The 18,382-nt window shown below is 28.9% G+C and overlaps 1 protein-coding gene and 1 pseudogene across 1 annotated transcript; one reads left to right on the plus strand and one right to left on the minus strand.

Annotated features, from left to right (window-relative positions):
• The window catches only part of LOC149876627 (uncharacterized), a 96,309-nt pseudogene that overhangs the window by 47,627 nt on the left and 30,300 nt on the right, over positions 1–18,382 (minus strand).
• LOC149876632 (N-lysine methyltransferase KMT5A-like) lies at positions 13,277–16,114 on the plus strand. The gene is made up of 5 exons (XM_090075248.1): positions 13,277–13,303; positions 13,995–14,033; positions 14,196–14,286; positions 14,377–14,536; positions 14,567–16,114. The coding sequence occupies exons 1-5, from the start codon at positions 13,277–13,279 to the stop codon at positions 14,895–14,897; spliced, it is 648 nt and encodes a 215-aa protein (XP_089931374.1). The 3' UTR covers positions 14,898–16,114.

An 18,382-nucleotide genomic window follows, 5' to 3' on the forward strand; every position in this document is an offset into this window, starting at 1 on the left:
GTTCCCATCACTTTTCATCTGTAACTAGTGAATGACCAAAACTGAAACCAAAAGTATAACAATTAAAAAAAACGAAAACTTTGATTTTAAATTTTTTCTAATTTAACAACTTAATTATAAATCATTTCTTTTCGTAGGCCAACTTTTCTTCGGAGGCCTGGGGCAAAAACTTCATGAAAATATAGAATTTCAAGTATTATATACACACATATATACAGTAGCGTCCAAAAGTAATTGGACAAACACCTTTTTTGTTATTTTTTCTCATTAAGTAAAGATTTTTAAATGAAATTTCGTGTAAGCGTGTCAAATTATACTACAATTATGAAAAACAAAACAAAAATTCCCTTTTGGGAGTAATTACTCAAAATTTTGCTAAAAGAATGGAAATGATCGGCTCAAAAGTAATTCGAGTAACTAAACTCTAACAATGTTGATATAACTTAGACTATTTTAACTTCTTTTTCTGAAGGCAGATTTTTATAAAAACATTCAATGATTAATAATTTGTAATGGGACATAATAAATATTTAAGCGAGGCAGTGAAAAAGTTGATTGTACAAGCATTTAATAACGGTAAGATTGTGCGACAAATTTCAATAGATATGAATATTCCACGATCATCAGTTGGTTATACATTAAAAGTTTTTCAACAACGGAGTCACTTCCAAGTATCAACAAAGTCAGGACGCCCGAAATCAACAACTTTTCGCCAAGATAATGTTGTTAGTAAGATCGTCAAAGGCAGATCCGCGCAAGAGTGCTAAAGAAATTCATAGAGAACTTACACAGTCCCATCAAATTTCTTGCTCTTATGCAACAGTAAAGCGTCGCTTAAGACAAAACAACCTTTTTGGCCGTCGTCCTGTTAAAAAACCTTTTATTTCTGCAAAAAAATCGTAGAGCACGGTTAAAATTCGCTAAAGAACATCTAAGTTGGACAGCAAACCAATGGTCAAAAATACTATGGAGTGATGAGTCAAAGTTTAATATGTTTGGTTCTGATGGTATTAAATATGTTCGACGTCCAATAGGTCTTCGAAATGATGTTAAGTACCAAGTTCCTACAGTATAGCATGGTGGTGGTTCAATTATGGTTTGGTCATGTTTTAGCCGTGATGGAGTAGGTCCAATCTATTGAGTTCAAGGTATTATGGACCAAAACATGTATAAAGGAATAATCAAAGATATAATGCTGCCACATGCAAATAACAAAATGTTGCGTGGTTGGACTTTCCAACACGACAATGATCCAAAACACACTTCCGAGCTAGTCATGGATTTTTTAGCTCAAAAGAAAGTTCGTATCTTGGAATGGCCGTCACAATCTCCGGACCTGAACCCAATCGAACATCTTTGAGAACATATTGAGAGAAAAATTAGTGTTCGGAAACCATCTAATCAGCATGATTTGTTTGAGCTGATTAAGCGCACTTGGGAGGAAATACCAATTGATGTTTTAATTAATTTGGCTGATTCAATGCCACGTAGATGTAAAGCTGTCGTTGCGGCAAAAGTTTTTCCAACGAAGTAGTAGGATTATGCTCAGATTATATACATTATGTAACAGAATATAACACTATGTAATATTATATATATATATTATTTAACAGAAATCTTCATAAAAAATGCTGAAAATTTATCCTTTGTTGAGAAAGTTTTATTTTTAAACGACATATTTAGTTTGTCCTATTACTTTTGAGCCAGTCATTTCCATTCTTTTAGCACAATTTTAAGTAATTACTCCCAAAAGGGAATTTTTGTTTTCTTTTTCATAATTGTAATATAATTTGACATGCTTATGCAAAATTTCAATTAAAAATGTTGACTCGATGAGAAAATATAACCAAAAAGGTGTTTGTCCAATTACTTTTGGACGCTACTGTATATATATATTGTAAAAAACGGAAACAAATAATTTTTTTTATCTTGTTAATTAGAAATTCAATGAGAACAAATAAAAAAGTTAATGGGATTTTTAACAGCTTTACATTATTTTTTAACTAAAATTCAGATTATTAAGTTTTCAAATTTATTAATCACTTCCATTAAACGTCTGTTAATAAAGTATGCAGAGTTTCTTTATTTGCGGAAATAGCATCAGATGTCCGTTACATCTCTGACTCCCTTTTTTTTCTTTCTATTAATCAAATAATCAAATACAAAAAAAAACAACTTGACTTTGCATTTTCTTTGCTACTGCTATTATTTTGAATATAAGCATCTACATGTGTTTAGAATAGTGTTCCAAGAAAGAGTGCACTGGTTTGTAGTGGAATTAATTCCATATGTTGTTGTCATTTATGTAGAATAATTAAGTAGTGAGAAGTGACTAATCTTAGACTATGCCACCACATCATCCGACTTTTTAAAGCCATTCAAATATGTTAGGAAGGAGGCTGTTGCTGTTGATCTCAAACAAATGAAAAATCTATGCATTAAATTAAGTCACAGATCCAAAGAACTTTTGATGTAAGATATAAAATATATCTAGGAAAATGTTTGGGGCAGAAATAAAATATTCGTATTGCTTTATTTTGAAGTTAAATAAAAATTTTTTTAACTTTGATGCTCTATCAAATAAAAGATCATGGTATATGGGTATCAAAAAACTATTGAACATTTATTTAAATAGAAAATATAAATTGTGTTATAAGTAAAAGTATGATATGCATCATGGGAAATGTGTTTGACTTTTCAAATGACAACGTGAGCATAAGGATGAAATTTTAAAAAATCTAACATTTGCGTTTTTAAAGAAACCTATGCAGCGCAAAATACAAATTTAAAAGAAAGTATGGATTTCATACACTTTTAACGATTGATAAGAATAAATGGCTTTGTTGCATGTCAAATTATTTAAAAAACGCTTTTTCTTTTAAAAAAACTTTCTCTTTTAAAAACAATTTCAATGACTTAATTGTAAAATGTGTTACGCACAAAATCTTGATTTCACAGTAGTGCTGTTCACAGCTTTTCAGTTTTGTATGTAAGACTAGAGAGACACGATAATCAACGCCATTTAGTGGTTTTAAAATGCTGTTTATCACGGTTTTGCAACACAATTGAACTTTTCTTTCTTTATAGAAACATGCATCTAAAGTGAGTTCACTTTCATCAAAAATGTACTTACCGCATTTTTGAATTGTAAATTTTATTTAGAAGAAAAAAAATTCTGAGTACACCTATTACGTTTTTAAAAATTATTTACTCTTTTTTTAAAAAGTAGCCGAAGAATAATTTGTGACTTAACTAATAAATAGTAATTAAATAAGTAATCAACTACTCATAACACTAACCTAGTTGCAAGTGTAGTTACTTAAAGTAAATTAGTTAAAATAGAACTACCAAAATTATTTCATTGCGTTTATCATTTTATTCAACTATAAAATAAGCAAGTAGAGTGAAATTTTTGATCTATTATACGACTGTTTTTTGCGAAATGCTGGAATGAGGTGTTAGCTTCATTTTCACTTTGGATTTATTAGCGCATAACTTTTCTGTACTTCTCATTGGTTCATCATAACTTCAGGAAAAAATCTATTGTTACTGCAGAGTTTCTTTTGCAACTGTAGAGTGAAATCAGCGTCAAAAGTGTAAATTTCCAACGAAAGGAGATTTACTCAAAGCTCGAAAACTACGTTATCTAAATTTTTTGTTTAATTAATATCTTTAAGTCTTGAAAAAAAAGTTATTACTAAATAAGGCTACTATCTGAAAAAAAATTGTCTTAAAGGGAAAATAATGAGTGGGTGAGTAATAAGATGTTAATTTATTATTCCTAACACCAGGACGATTACAAACATTTCAATGATGGACTTTCATTCTAGTTTTAATTCTATGGTATCAGAATATAAGTAAATTGAGTTGAACGAAAAACTATACTTTCATGGTATTAGAATACAGGAATATTAAGTTGAACGAAAAATTGTAAAATAATTGTAATTTTCCGTTAACAAGAATGTAAAACAGATTTTTAAAATAACCAAAACTCTAATGAAAAACAGTGTACGCGACAATTACTTTCACTTTTTGTAATTAAAGATCCATGAACTTTTGTAATTCAAAACGGTTTTTAACCTTTAGGTAATAATTTCAAAAAAAAAGAGTCGCATTAAGAACTTTTGTTAAAAGATTATTTTAAGTAAATAAAAACTTAAGAAGACAATTTCAACCTTTATTTTCAAAAAAATTTCTAAGATATTAAGAAAATATTATATTGAAAAAAAAAAAAGTCTTATGGTTTTAAATTCCTCTTATATGAAATAAATTTTTAGATTTTTAAAAGACTTATCAAACTTAAAGAATGTAAAAACCATAAGAATTTTATGACATCACTGAAGCCAATCGAAAATTGTAGCTTTTGAAGTTAAATTTTATTGGAAGTTTTTGGTTTGGTTTACTATTAAGTGAGAAAATCGTGTTATGTGCTGCAGAAGATTACTAGCCTTTTTTGATCATCCTTGTGATACAAACTAAATAAAGTTTGTTTGGAGAATGTTTTTGAAGACTACTTTTGCATGAGCTGTTGCAAGGGTTTGTGTGGGATTTATGTGAGATATTAATGTTTTGATACGTACCAACGCCAACTATTAAAACATTAAATAAGAAGAAATGACTTTTATTAACTGTTTTAGATATTAAATAAATTTTTCATGACGAAAATTGCAAGCTTAAAAAAAAAAGAAAAAGAGCTCATTAAAAAAGCTTCATGCAACAGAAATTGTTTCTTTCAATCGATAATTACAGGTGAAAAGGTTTTTGTTCAACCAAAAACAAAATTAAGAACTAAGAAAACAAAATAAATTAGTGCACACATCCATGATTGAAATATTTTTATTGAGAAAAAAAAACACATCCGTAACGAAACACTTCTTCGTGCAATGTTTTTTTGACTTCGTGTTTTTATTTCACTGCTTTAAAATCGTTAACTTTCGCGATTTGAACAAATTTTATATTCAAGTTAGTAAATAGTTAATTGAAGAGAAGTTTTTAAAAATTGATTAATTTATAGTTTTTTTAGTTTTTAAAATATTTACTTTTGGTGATTTAAAATATACTCAATGAAGTTTATTTTTTGTTATAGCCCGTACGCTAATTAATGCCTAATATTTTTCAAGCTAATTAATGTTTAAAAATTATAAGTTTAAGAAAACTTTATATTAAAAATTTAAATACAGAGTTTTCTTTAATTTATTAGGAAAACTTCTTTAAATATATTTCTTTAATCATTTTTTTTGTTCAACAAACTCATATTCATACAACTGTTTGAAAAACTGTTTAAACTATTTAAAAAAAAAAACACAATTCTTTCATTTTGTGTGTGCTTTTATACAATATACAAGGCCCAATCCTATAAATCTAAAAAATGCGTAATTTACGCATTTTTCAGATTTATAGGATTGGGCCTTAAAAAAAACAGGATTTCTGCTACGAAAAATTTCCGTAAACTTTAATCTTATAAATAAAATTACGCAGAATTTTTGAATAAATTACGCAAATTTTCTCACGCAAAAAAAAATGCTGCAACGTCTAACTTTTGCATAATTACACAAATTTTAACCACAGAATGATTGTGCAAAGGTTCGTGAATTATTTTTCAAACCACAGATGTCTTTTTTTGTAAACAAAAGTATTTGTCCTCGAAAAACGTACCTACATAATTTTCAAAAATATCAGGGAATATTAAGTGTTTCAGTAATCTTTTGGACATTTTTGGGTGAGAAGCGTTGTTTAACTTTGTAGGTATTGGGTGAGAAGCGTTGTTTAACTTTTATTTAAAATATTTTAAAATCTATCAACTTGAAGATGAAACTTATACCAAACTGGTAAGTTTACACAAGAGCAAACTCACGATTGATTGCAATATAAGACCTATCAATAGGCATCCATCACTCTACAAAACAAGGAGTTGAATGCCGTAATATTTACTAAAATGAATGAAAAATTTTTAACTACAAAACAGTTTAGCATTCAACCCCTTGCTTTGTAGAGTGACGAATTCCTATTCAAACGCTGTGATTTTTATCTATGTGTAAACTTATATAAAAGGAGCAAATGAGCTAAAGAAAAGAATTATATTTCCAACATTAGTGTGAATAGGTGAACCATTAAATAAGAAGTTTTTTATTTTAGAGATCATTTGTTTTAGAGGTTAATTATTCATTAAACAACTTGTTATATCCTCTAAAATAAATCTTTGTCATTTTAATAAATGAAGCTTGGTTTTAATCAATAAAAATCAAGCAACATATCACTGAGTACACGAATTTTTCTTCCTCTAAATTTAAGAAATGCAGGCCCTTTTTTTGACACACAAGGTAAGCACGGAATATAAAATTTACATAGTATAGATATAAAACCTCTATTTTGGTACGCTAATCTCTGAAACGATGAAATAAAATTTGTTTACAAAATACAGACAAGAAAAATATTTTTCTCCAAGATATATTCCTTGTCTCTACCATGTGTGCCATAAAAAAGATAAAATTTCTCTTTTTACGTAAAGATTACCAGTTTTACGTGGAATTTGGAAAATCTTAATTACACAAAATTTTAATTAACGCAAAAATTTTCCGCATTTACTTATTTTTTGCGTTTTGCGTAACAAGCTTTATAGGATAGGGCCCAGGCTGCGTTGCTAGTGAGCTATTTACGTCAACTAGAAGCACAGTTATCGCTTTTTTTTTCTAAATTTTTGTCAAAACCGATTTTTGATAATTTACGATTCTTCAATATTAGAAAAACAACTTTGTTTAAGTAAGCCTTGGTTTTAAAACAATGATTTAGTTTTCTTAATCTGTTGTAAAACGAAAAATTTCGAATAAAATCAAACTTGATAAAGGTAATATTTCAAAGTATTTTCATTGCTAATTTACTTTATTTATTTAAGCTAGCGTTGTTTTAATCTTTTCTATTTTTTATTTATATTCATTATTTTTAATTTATTTATTTAACTAATATTTAATTTTATTTATTGAACTTCGATTTGATAGGATTCCAGTGGATAGGAAAATTTAAATATGCGAAGAAAACGTTGTACTTAGATAACGAACACTGTACACGGAGTTTTCCATTTATCCATTCTTCCATTTAGCGCATTTCTAGAACGTATCGTTAAAACATATTTTTTATATAACCTTAATGAAAAACATAATTAAATTAAAATGGTAACCTTAACAATAACTAACTTAATTATATGACTTTGCTAAATATTTTACGGAAATGTTTAATTTACTTTATGGTTAAAAAAATAAATGCTTTTTAATTTATTTTATGGTTACAAAACTAAATATAAACTGTTATGGTTATAATAATTTACATAAATTAAATTATTATGGTTTTAATACTTTACATATAAATCATTATAACCATTATAAATAAACCTTTTCTTGTTATTAAGTAAAAAATGTTATTGTAATAGCAATTATCATTGAAATTACTTTATATTTATTGTTGTAGAAAAATATTCCTGTCAACAGACCCCTTAAGAAGTTTAGTTAAGGCGGAGCTTTTTGCTCTGCGTCTTACTCTGGGTGAGGCCCTATCAGTTGGAATAATGAAAAAAAATTTAAGCTTTGTTTTCCATAAGATTTTTCTTGATAACATCGCGTTTTTTGAAACTAATGTATTTTTTTGTAATAAGAAAAAACCGTTGTAATAGTTTCGTTTATGATGTTGTTTTTTTTTAAAAAAAAAAAAAAATTTCGTTGCCACAAAATCACAATCAAAAAAGTTCTGCAGGTCAGGCAACGATTGGAAATCTCTTCCCCCATGTAGTCATCCCTGGGTTCTAGAAGCCCATCGAATAAGTTGTTCAGGGCTTTGCTTATTCACTCTCCACGGGACTACAAGGAATAGCTTTCGCATATATTTTTCCTTTATTTTAGTAAGGAGTTTTGTCACGTGACGTTTTATCGCGGATAAAAAATATATCATACGTTTTTAAAAAACTTCGTTCAAAAAACGCGACAAATGATTTTATGTAGGTGTCAAAGAATAAAAACCCACCCATGAAAATAAATAGTATATACGTATATATAGATGTCATTTTTTTAGAAAAGGTTGCACTACAATAATTTTTTTGGGGACGTCGTTTTGCTTCAGAATTGATAAAGTTATTTAATTTTAAATGTTTTAGTTTTGTTTATATACAAATAAATTAAGCTAATTCTTTCGTCCCCACATAAAAATAGATTCTGCAACTATTTGTTTATTTTGTCAATCAGTTTTTTTTGTTTTCTTTGTAGTCTAATAGGGTGGGTTTTTTGTTTTCTAAGCGGAGATTTTATAAATTTCCCCCGTCTTAAGATATTTTATTGTTAACGCAACTTTTTACGCAAGAACAAAAAAAAAGATAAAAAAGTTTTTTCTTCGGCGCCAAAAGTTTAACGAAATACTTTAAGGAAATATTTCATAAAATGTATATGAATTGAAAATATTAAAACACGAATATCTTTGGAACCAAATAAGCTACAGAAGTGGTTGAAACCATTTTGAAAATAAAATATATTAAGGAATCCAATGCATTTGAAATAAAAAAGATTTTCTTTGGCTATAAAAATTGCCTAAACTCCCTACTGACAGCAATTATAAGGGAACGTTTTCACTTTCACTCTTAGACTTCCTTTATTCTCTTTTTCAGTTAATTGTAAATCTTTGCTGAGGAGAGTGCTTACTAGTGGGTAGGGAGGAAAGGGATGTGAATTTCCAGACAACTGCGAAAAAACTGCGACTTGATAATGCTATCAATAAAATAACAAAAAGAACTACACCTAGCCACGGAAACTTTTAAAATTGCTGATGCGATCAAAAATTTAATCTGCAATTTCAGTACGATAAATAAGTGTATGTAATATTTAAAACAGGTGGAAATATAGTTTTTCCGGGGCAGACGCTCAGGAAAAGTAAACGAAAACATACGAAAAATTATTTGCATGTTATCGCGTTATAGAATAAGCAAGAGGACATTTTGGTACAAAAGAACACATCGTCAAACGGATATTTTTTTTGCAAGCATACAAAACACACCCGGCTTTGTTATTTTAAATTTAAGAGGACGCTTGGAACCAGAATTGTAGAGAATTGTTTGAAGTCGCTTTTCACCTTTGAAGCCAATTTCGTCTAAATTCCAAACATTTAACGCAGAGGGTTCATATTTGCTTCAAGAAATTGAGTCTTGGATGTATTGAATTTTTTATTTATGTTATCTTTAGTAAAAGGAGCTACTCTGAGCATAGGCGCCGAGTCCACGGGGGCAACAGGGGCAGTGGCCCCCCTCCTCCAGAAATTAGTACACTAATAGTATATTATCACGGATTATCTCGGGGGCGAATAGATATTCTCGCCCTCATGATAATCCGTGATAATATATAACTAGTATAAATTTCCGGGACGGGGAGGGGGGTCCCGCCCCTGTTGCCCCCGTGAACTCGGCGCCTATGACTCTGAGTATTGCAATTTTTCATGCAGTTCTCTCGCTTCATCTGTTTCTAACGTTTGATGAAAGTCTTCATCTGTTTCTAACGTTTGATGGTTTACTGTTCATAAATAAATTAATACTTCTTTACGGGTCCTACCAAACCGGCAAGTTCAATAAGCATTTCAGCTTATGTTAATTCAGTAAGAGTACTTAAAATGGTGACTGTGCCAGTATCAATAGAGCTTGCAGGGTTCTTTATCCTGAATGATAAAGTTGTCTTTAGAATATCTTACATAAGTGGATGCTTTGCATAATGAGAAGTCATCTTATTTTGTTTGTGCAATCGTTGCATTGAGTTGCTGGTCTATGTAATTCCTTGTTTTTTTATTTACTCATATTTATATATGGACTTGTTGCATAACTGAATTTAATAAATAAGTGTGAAATATTTTTATAAATATATAAAATAAGTAAAAAGTGTGTTTAACTAAACAGAAAACCTTTTTATTTCAGTTTTTCTTCGTATCTTTCTTCCGAAAACTAGCAAAGTTAATTCTGAAAAAAGGGTCGTCTTCAGCAGAATTTTTACTGCAAAACTACATTTAATGTTTAGCGCTGAATGTTTTTGTTTACGAAACTGAAAAGTCAGCGAATAAAATTTAAAACAATTTACTCAAAGGAACTCTTTTTAACTCATGTTAAAATTTTTAAATATTTTTTTTTCCGTATGATGGAGCAAAAAATTCTATACATTAATGTGAAAAAAAAAAGATTCAAAACGTTTTTCCCTTTAAAAAGTAGTTCGTAAAAACTAAAAATGCCAGTTGTACAGTTTTACTTAACGTTTAATTATACCCGCTTTCATTCTCGTTAACTAAAAAACTTTTGTGGTCAAAATATTCAAAGGAATAAATTGAAAGGATTTAAAACTAAACTGAATCAAAAACTTTTGATCGCAACGAACTTCTTTAAAAGCTGTTTAATTTAGACAACGCATGATGCTTGGTATTTAAAAAGTTATGGCGTCCTCCTTGTTGCAGCTTTTCTTAATTCAATCTCTTAATTATAATTTTTTTTTTTTGATTACTCGAAAAAAAACTTTTTTTTCAGTTATTATTTTTTAAGATTTTTTAAATTTTTTATTTTTAATGCGACTTCGTGTTATTATACTTCGTGTCATTATACGCCTACAATTTATACAATGTAAGGACTGCATTACAATGAAATATTTGTTCACTCTCTAGCCAAATTCACCCGTGGCGTCTGTACTTTTTGGAAGGTCGTTTTTTTCTCCGCAAAGATTAATGCATTGGATTGAGAAAACAAACGGAGTGCTTTCATCGTAATGTTTTCTGTATTTTTAAATAAAAAAAAAAAGAGTAAATAAAAGTAAAATTATTAAAAAAACTGCAAACTCTTTCAGTTTATTTTAAGATAAAATGATTGAAATAGTTTTTTTGGGGGATAGTTTTGCCCTATACAAACTGGTTTAATTCTCAATTACGTCACAAATAATCTATAATGAACGATGATTTACAAGAATTTATAAGAGAAACAGTAGCTGCTAATGGTTGAGAGGAACTAATCAGCTGATTGATAGGACTTATTAACAAATATATAAATATTCCGATAATTTACATATTTCTGCAAATAACATAATAAATTAGCATCTGTTTTGAAGTAAATCTCTGACGAAGCTAGCTGAGCATTTAAAAATGATTTGAAATACATCATATTATAAAATCTTTCGTATTATACAAATTTTATCGAGACTCTTACAACTCAGTTTAATGAGCTCTAAAGAAGTTCTGAATATGGTCTTATTTAAATCACTCTGTTGCCTTATTTAAGCAATCAGTAATAAATATTCCTGACTAAAAGCGTTTGAGATAGCGTGATTCTGTAATTTGAAAGGCACCAAAAATTTACTGCAAGGAAAAGGGTGAAGTTTCAGGTAGCCACCTTTCTTGCAGAATATTTGTTGTTATTGTCTTTGCGTGTGACTAAGAAAAGGTTTCTTTTAAAAAAAAACAACCATTGTAACGTTTGTTTCTGTTGGAAAAAAGTTAATTATTTTCCAAAATATCTATTTACAAAAAAGCATACAGCAATCGACAAAAGCCATGAGAAAAATTAAAATAAATTTTTTTAATTTTTCATAATTACAGCTAGTGAGTCCCCAACCAGTTGAAGCCATAGGACGAAGTCCTCGCCAAGCCCATCTCTCGACGGGTACCTAAAGTTTTATTAAATGAAATTTTTTGAAATTTGAAATTTGTTGAATGCAAATACATGATTGACTTTTGTCAAAAGTGGATTGAAATTTTTATTAGTGCGTACCATAAAAAAAATGATGCGCTCTGACTAAAACTTTGCACAACAAGCTATTTGCTTTTTACTTTATTTTCTACCTTAGTAAATGAACTACAATGACTTCGTTGCGTAAATTGCGTAAATTTTTCGTAAAAATCGATAAGATCATCAACATAAAAATCTAATAGTTCTCCAACATTTTAAATCGATAACAATATCTTTGAAAATCTGTTCGTGTTTGTAAAAATGTTATAAAACACAGGTCATTGCAAACGGTATTCACTTAGAATATATAATATCCTTAGACAGTAAGAAATATATTTTCAAAAAGAAATAAAAATACACTTTTACATAATTTACAGTAACCACATAAAAGACTTAAAAGAAATGTAAGGAGCAAAGATTGCGCACAAGTATACAACTTTACATTTTAAGGACTGAATTTAGCAATAAAAGTGAAGAATTTAGATTTTCCTCAAACTCGACATGCAAGTCGTGAATATGATCCGAAAAATGTTACACATATTTCAAATTCAGCATAATGTTGACTTTTTACATACATTCTCTAAGAGCATTTCTGCATATTTTTTTAAATAAAAATAAATTTTCCTTATACTGCAACAGTTTTTGATAGGTCTTATGCGTTGGCCTTATAGCGCATTTCGAAGATAAGGTAACTAAGCGAGTAAAACAACAAACAACTATATTTTCAGAATGTCACCCTAATGTATATAATATCACCTCTGGCTGCTAAGACGATTTCGTGCGCTGACAGGTTTTCTACGCTGACCTTATAGCGCGTTTCGAAGATAGGTAACTAAGCAAGCAAAACAATAAACAACTATATTTTAAAAATGTCACCCTAATGTATTTAATCTCACCTCTGGCTACTAAGGAGGTTTCATGCGCTGACATTGCAACGCATTTCGAAGTTGAGTAACTAAGCAGGTGTCAGAGCAACACAACCTTTATATAAATAAATTAAACTAAAATTATTAAGCAAACATTCACAAAATTTTTAAGTAAAAGTAACATATTGTCACGCAAATGGAAACTACAAATATGGTAAAATTTGAGTTGTTATTTTTTTAATTCATAGAAAGCTTTTTCAGGTAATAATATCTAAAATCGGATAGTGATTTTTTAAATTCAATTATATTATTTGGTAATTTAGTTTGATTTTTAAAAATCTTGAAAAATCTCATTGTTTTAAAATTACGAAATCTTTCCTTTTTCCGTCAATATCCGAATATTCAAAAATCAATATATTAAATATTACTACTGATCGCTCAGTATTGACGGACAAGTATGGTGATTGATATAATGTTTTGTGTTTAAATAAGAAATATTACAAAACACAGGTGATTCTTTAATAAAATGTAATTACCTAAGTATGATTAAGAGTTTACAAGAAATATTTTGACTAAGTAATTAATAAAAATAGACAAATAAATTCATAAAGCTCACATAAAAAGAACAAGCTTATTAGATGGTGCATATAAACAAACATATATGCAAAAAAAGCAAGGAAATAAGAATAGGATGACTAAAGAAACTTCTAAAAGTCAAGTAAGGGAGAAACTTGTTTCCAACTCTTAAGTCTTTATTCTAAAGTGTTCTGTATACCTACTTTTTTTTCTTCTGCGCTAACGTTTTAATTTTTTTGTTTCTGTGTCCTTTTCCCGTTTTTTCTTTTTGTCACTACATTCTTAGTAAAACATAAACTAAAATCTAATGTTTTGTGGGAAGGGAACTTATTTATCACAACTGACGCTAAATATTTTTGTGTAATATCCCTTAAAGCAACTTTCCTGTTCATGAAGTTATCAATAGATTTTTATTACTATGAAGAACTACGCTGAAAATCTGCCTAAAAAAAGAATTTCTAACTCTTTTATTTTTGAACACAGTTATTTTCACCTTAAATTTAATAAGTACTTCCTAGTAATGTTCTCAAAACATAAATGTATAACCTCAAACTAAAAACCTGTATTTTAAGGCCATTGACTAAAAAATGAATTGGTGCTGAAAATGATGGCAGGTAAAAGTTCTTTGTATTTCATACAAGGACTTGCTTTAAATTAATACCAAAACGTTGTTTACTGAGCTATTTAGCATCCATAACGAATTTTCTGGATTATTTATAGTCGGATAACTGCTGACTTCGAAGACTTAAAATTGAGCATTATTTTTAAGTATATACGTTCACACCAGGCTGTTTTTGTGAAGTCTTAAATAGCAATTTGAAAATATTTTCTAGATTGTGTTAGCGTCCTCAAGAAAGGAGAGAAGAGTTGAGGTAATTTAAATGAATCTCTCAGTTTCCGTAATTAATTTCAATGGTTTTATTAGGCTTCGTTCGCTAGTTATATTAGCTTTACAATAAAATTAACAAGTGAACCAGAACTAGTTTATACGCGTAGGAACTCTTATTTTTCATCAATATTCAAATTGATTTTAGAGAGAAAATCAAGAAGATATTGCCGGTAAATATTGCATACGAGAAGAAGACCCAGAACACTTTTACGCTCAGCACATTAATGACGAAATAGGTACTTTTCATTCTTTAGAAAACGACGATTGAAAAGCTGATTTATAAAAAAAAAAAAGATTTACAAAGAAAAAAAATTACTTTGTTTTAGGATTCGGTGTATTTACAAGTAAAAGAATAGAGAAAGGTAGTTTTCTTTTGGAATATGCTGGAAATTTGCAAAACGCAGAAAAAGGAGAACTTAGCCTGTCGAAACACTTTGAAGATAACCGCGGATGTTATGTTTATTTCTTCGATTGGAATGGCAAAAAGCTTAGGTGAAGCATTTAATTTAAACTCTTATACAAGTTGCTTTTTGTCACAACGTATTTTACTAATCGCCTAAAATCTTTTAGTATTGACGCCACAAACAGCAAAAGATTGGGGAGATATGTCAACGATGCTCCCATTAGCAAAGCAAATGCCAAAATGAAAAAAATAATAGTAGAGGGCACTCCACGCCTTTGTCTTTTTGCTTTGAGAGATATTCAAGCAGATGAAGAAATACGCTATGATTATGGAGTAAAAAATTTACATTGGCGACAGGTAGATTATCTAATTAAGTTAAATTATGCAAAAAAAAAAACAAAAAAAAAAAACAAAACTCGCACATTCACCCTAACTCAAGTGTAAAAAAAATATTTAGGTCAGATTCTTTTTAAATTTAGAAAAAACCAATAAAACCCCTGAAAAGCATAGGCACAATGGTAAGTCTGTTAGAGCTTTGATTATAGGAAAGAAATTCTTTTCCAACAATTCAAATTTAATGAATCAGCTAATTTCATTTTTTCAACGTCTTAGGTTCAGAAAAAAGCAAGCCAAAGAAATCCCAATACGTCTAAGGAAATTGAACCTCGAAATTACCGATGTTTTGTGAGACTTGAACCTATCTTCGACTCATTAAGCGGTGGGTATAAGCAAACTTCTTTAAGAATCTTGAATAAACCTTTCCTCAGTGAATATTAACCAATCTTGTTAGCTTTAATAAACGAATGGTTCAAAATGAACTCTTAGACTGGTTTAAACTCGCTTCTCATCATGATCATAATATCAAGCCTAATGTAACAAATAAAATGCAAAAATAATTAATACAAATTGATGGATATATTAATACTGATATAATATTTTGGTATTATTTCCAGAGTTAAGAAGTTATAATTCTGAAAAAGTGCTCGAAGAGCCCAAAGAAAAGTATATAGGTAAGCAAGTATTTTAAAAACTAATTAATATTTCTTAATATTACCGAAACCAAGGCAAGAGACATCAAATTCCAAATATCTTTGATACTCAAAAATACGAGAGAACTAATGGCATCGCTTGTTCCTTCAGAATAATCTGTTGGATTGAATATCTTGATCGATATTGCCTCACACTCCTCCAGTTCTGCTTACTTCAATATTCACCACCAAACTTTGCTGTTTTTCTTTCAAGAAACAATGACATACAATTTTATTTATTGACACCACTTGTTATACAAATTTAAATGACCTTATTAACTTAATTTCTGCACTACCATAATAAAATTGTGCTCCAAACTAAAATATTTAACCTTAATTCTGCATTTGTAAATAAAATATCACGCTATTGAAAAGACTTACAAACCAGTCAAGCAGCTAGTGATTTTAAGGGATTCGCAGTTTTAAAGTCGGTAAATAAAAAAAATATTGTGTAAGAATTGTTGCGCAAAATTAAGGTTTAAGTCTTAATTTTTAGATATCAACTAATTTATGCTAAGGAGGAGGGATGAGATATATTTTTTTGTTGTTTGCGTCCCCTATCATTTTCATACTCTTTCATAGGCCTAAAATAGAACTTCAGATCATAACCAAAAGAATTTAAAACTGAAATTGCGGGGAAATGCTACTAATAACAATTGCTTAAAAAGCATTTTATTTTAATAAAATTAATGAGCTAAGAAAACTTTTTCTTAGATTCACGAGATTGCAACTTAGAAATTTCTGAAAACTTAGACAAGTTGATTGATATTTGCATTAAAGGTAAATATTTTATGCCTTTTTACAACTATAAGTTGTCCCTTTAATCTGCTTCTATAAATTATAATTAAAAACTATATCTAAAATTTTTTACAGATAACAATGAGATATTGTCTAAAGGTTCCATTAAGTTAACTGATGAAGATGAACCAACTGAAGAAAATTGTAAGAGTGAGTTGTATATATATGAGAAACTAAAATACACTTTATGAAAAGTCAACTGGGAAACATGCTTCAGCATCCAATCATAGCTGTTGCATACTAAATGACTAAAAAAATCTTTTATTTGGTATTTAGTTGAAAAATGAAAAAACTACTAAAGCCAAATACTTCCAAATAATACTAAAATAGTTTTAGATATGTATTACCACTGTAACTTTTATTCCTAAAAAACTTTAAAGTAGAAACTTAAATTTAACTTACCTCATTTATCATCACAAGTAAATCAGCTATAACTATAATAAAAGTATTTTGCATTAATAGATTACAGCTTTCAAAGTTCTCCAGACTTATTAGACGAATTAGTGGAGAAAGTTATAAATGAACAGACAGGTTGTTAATATATGCATTTTACAAAGTTCAATTTGCTGAAAATAATCATGTGAAAACACACATAAACTTTAAAATATATTTATAGATAACAGTGTTCCATGCCAAGTCAATTTAGACAGTGAACTGACACTAGGAGAGCAAACAGGTAAGTCATACTAAATTGAATATTTCAAAGAAGATGCACTGTGAAAAATATAAATTGAACTTATATGAAATATCTAAGGCTTTTAAACTACTTTGTAAATAGCTGCTTGCATAATGTTTATTCAACACATGATGATAATTATGATTAATTTTTCTCTCTTAGATGATATTGACTTCAAAATTTGTGAACTGAACTCCTTTTGTTCAGAAGTGAGTATTTTTTCTCTCTAAGTGATTAAATTGCCCAATGAGAAAGAGTAGGATTTATTAGACATAAACCACTAACCTTTAGAGAAGTCTAAAGCTGTTTTAAAACTTTGCAATTTCCATTATAGATCTACTGCTTTTAAATTTTCACTTCGTATTGTGTAACAGTAAAATTAAAAATTAATAAATATACATTAACTTATATAAACACTCAAATATAAGGATGTGCTACATTTTAATTTTTTTATTGACTTAACAATTTCCTGTCCTCTTTTTTACATTAAAAATACAGTAACAGTGTTTTAGCAAACATTGAAAATATTTTTAGTACTTTAAGCTTCATTAAAAATTCTTTTATTACTTTAAACTCATTACAAATAAAAAAAATATATACAGTGGGGTGCAAAAAAAAAGCCACACTAACATTTTTTCTTCATTTTAAGTATAAAATGTATAATCAAGCAAAACAAAAAAAATTGGATGTGTCAGTGAAAAATTTAGGACTGAAAAGGTATGTTTATATATAAACTATTATTTACATAAATAAAATCTTTAAGAAAAAGATTAATATGGACACATTTAATATTTTAGAAAACATCTAACGGATGTAGAAATTGGAAGAATTATTGAAGCTGCTGACCAAGGAGAGTCTCATAGAAGCATTGGAAAGCGTTTTAAACGAGAAAACTCAACTATTAGTAGATTGGTAAAGAAGTATAAACACACTGGTAAAACTGAAAGGTCTGCTGGATCTGGGAGAAAGCCTAAAACTTCAAAAAAAGAAGATCGCTACATTCTTAACGCTGTCAAAAAAAATCGTAAAATCACATGTTCTGAGATAAAACTAGATTTGAACCTTAGTAATATCTCAAAGTGGACAATATCTCGTAGAATAAAAGCATCGGGTTGTTTTTTTTCTGGAAAGCAAATTAAAAAACCCTTTGTTAGTAAAATCAATCGAAAAAAACGATTAAAGTGGTGGATTGAGCACAAAGATTGGACATGTGAACAATTGGCTAAAGTTATTTGGAGCGACGAGTCTCCTTTTGTTTTGTTTTATAATAGTCGATCTCACTGTCGGAAATTAATTGGGGAAAAATTCAACCCCCAAACATGCAAGGCAACAATTAAACATGACAGAAAGATTAATGTTTGGGGTTGTTTTAGTGCACACAAAGTTGGAAAACTTTACCGGGTGAAGGGCATCATGGACCAGCATAT

The sequence above is a fragment of the Hydra viridissima genome, unplaced genomic scaffold (assembly GCF_058129835.1).
Source record: "Hydra viridissima isolate aposymbiotic clone 2 unplaced genomic scaffold, HvirCarnegie_v1 scaffold_19, whole genome shotgun sequence".
Taxonomy (NCBI): Eukaryota; Metazoa; Cnidaria; class Hydrozoa; order Anthoathecata; family Hydridae; genus Hydra; species Hydra viridissima.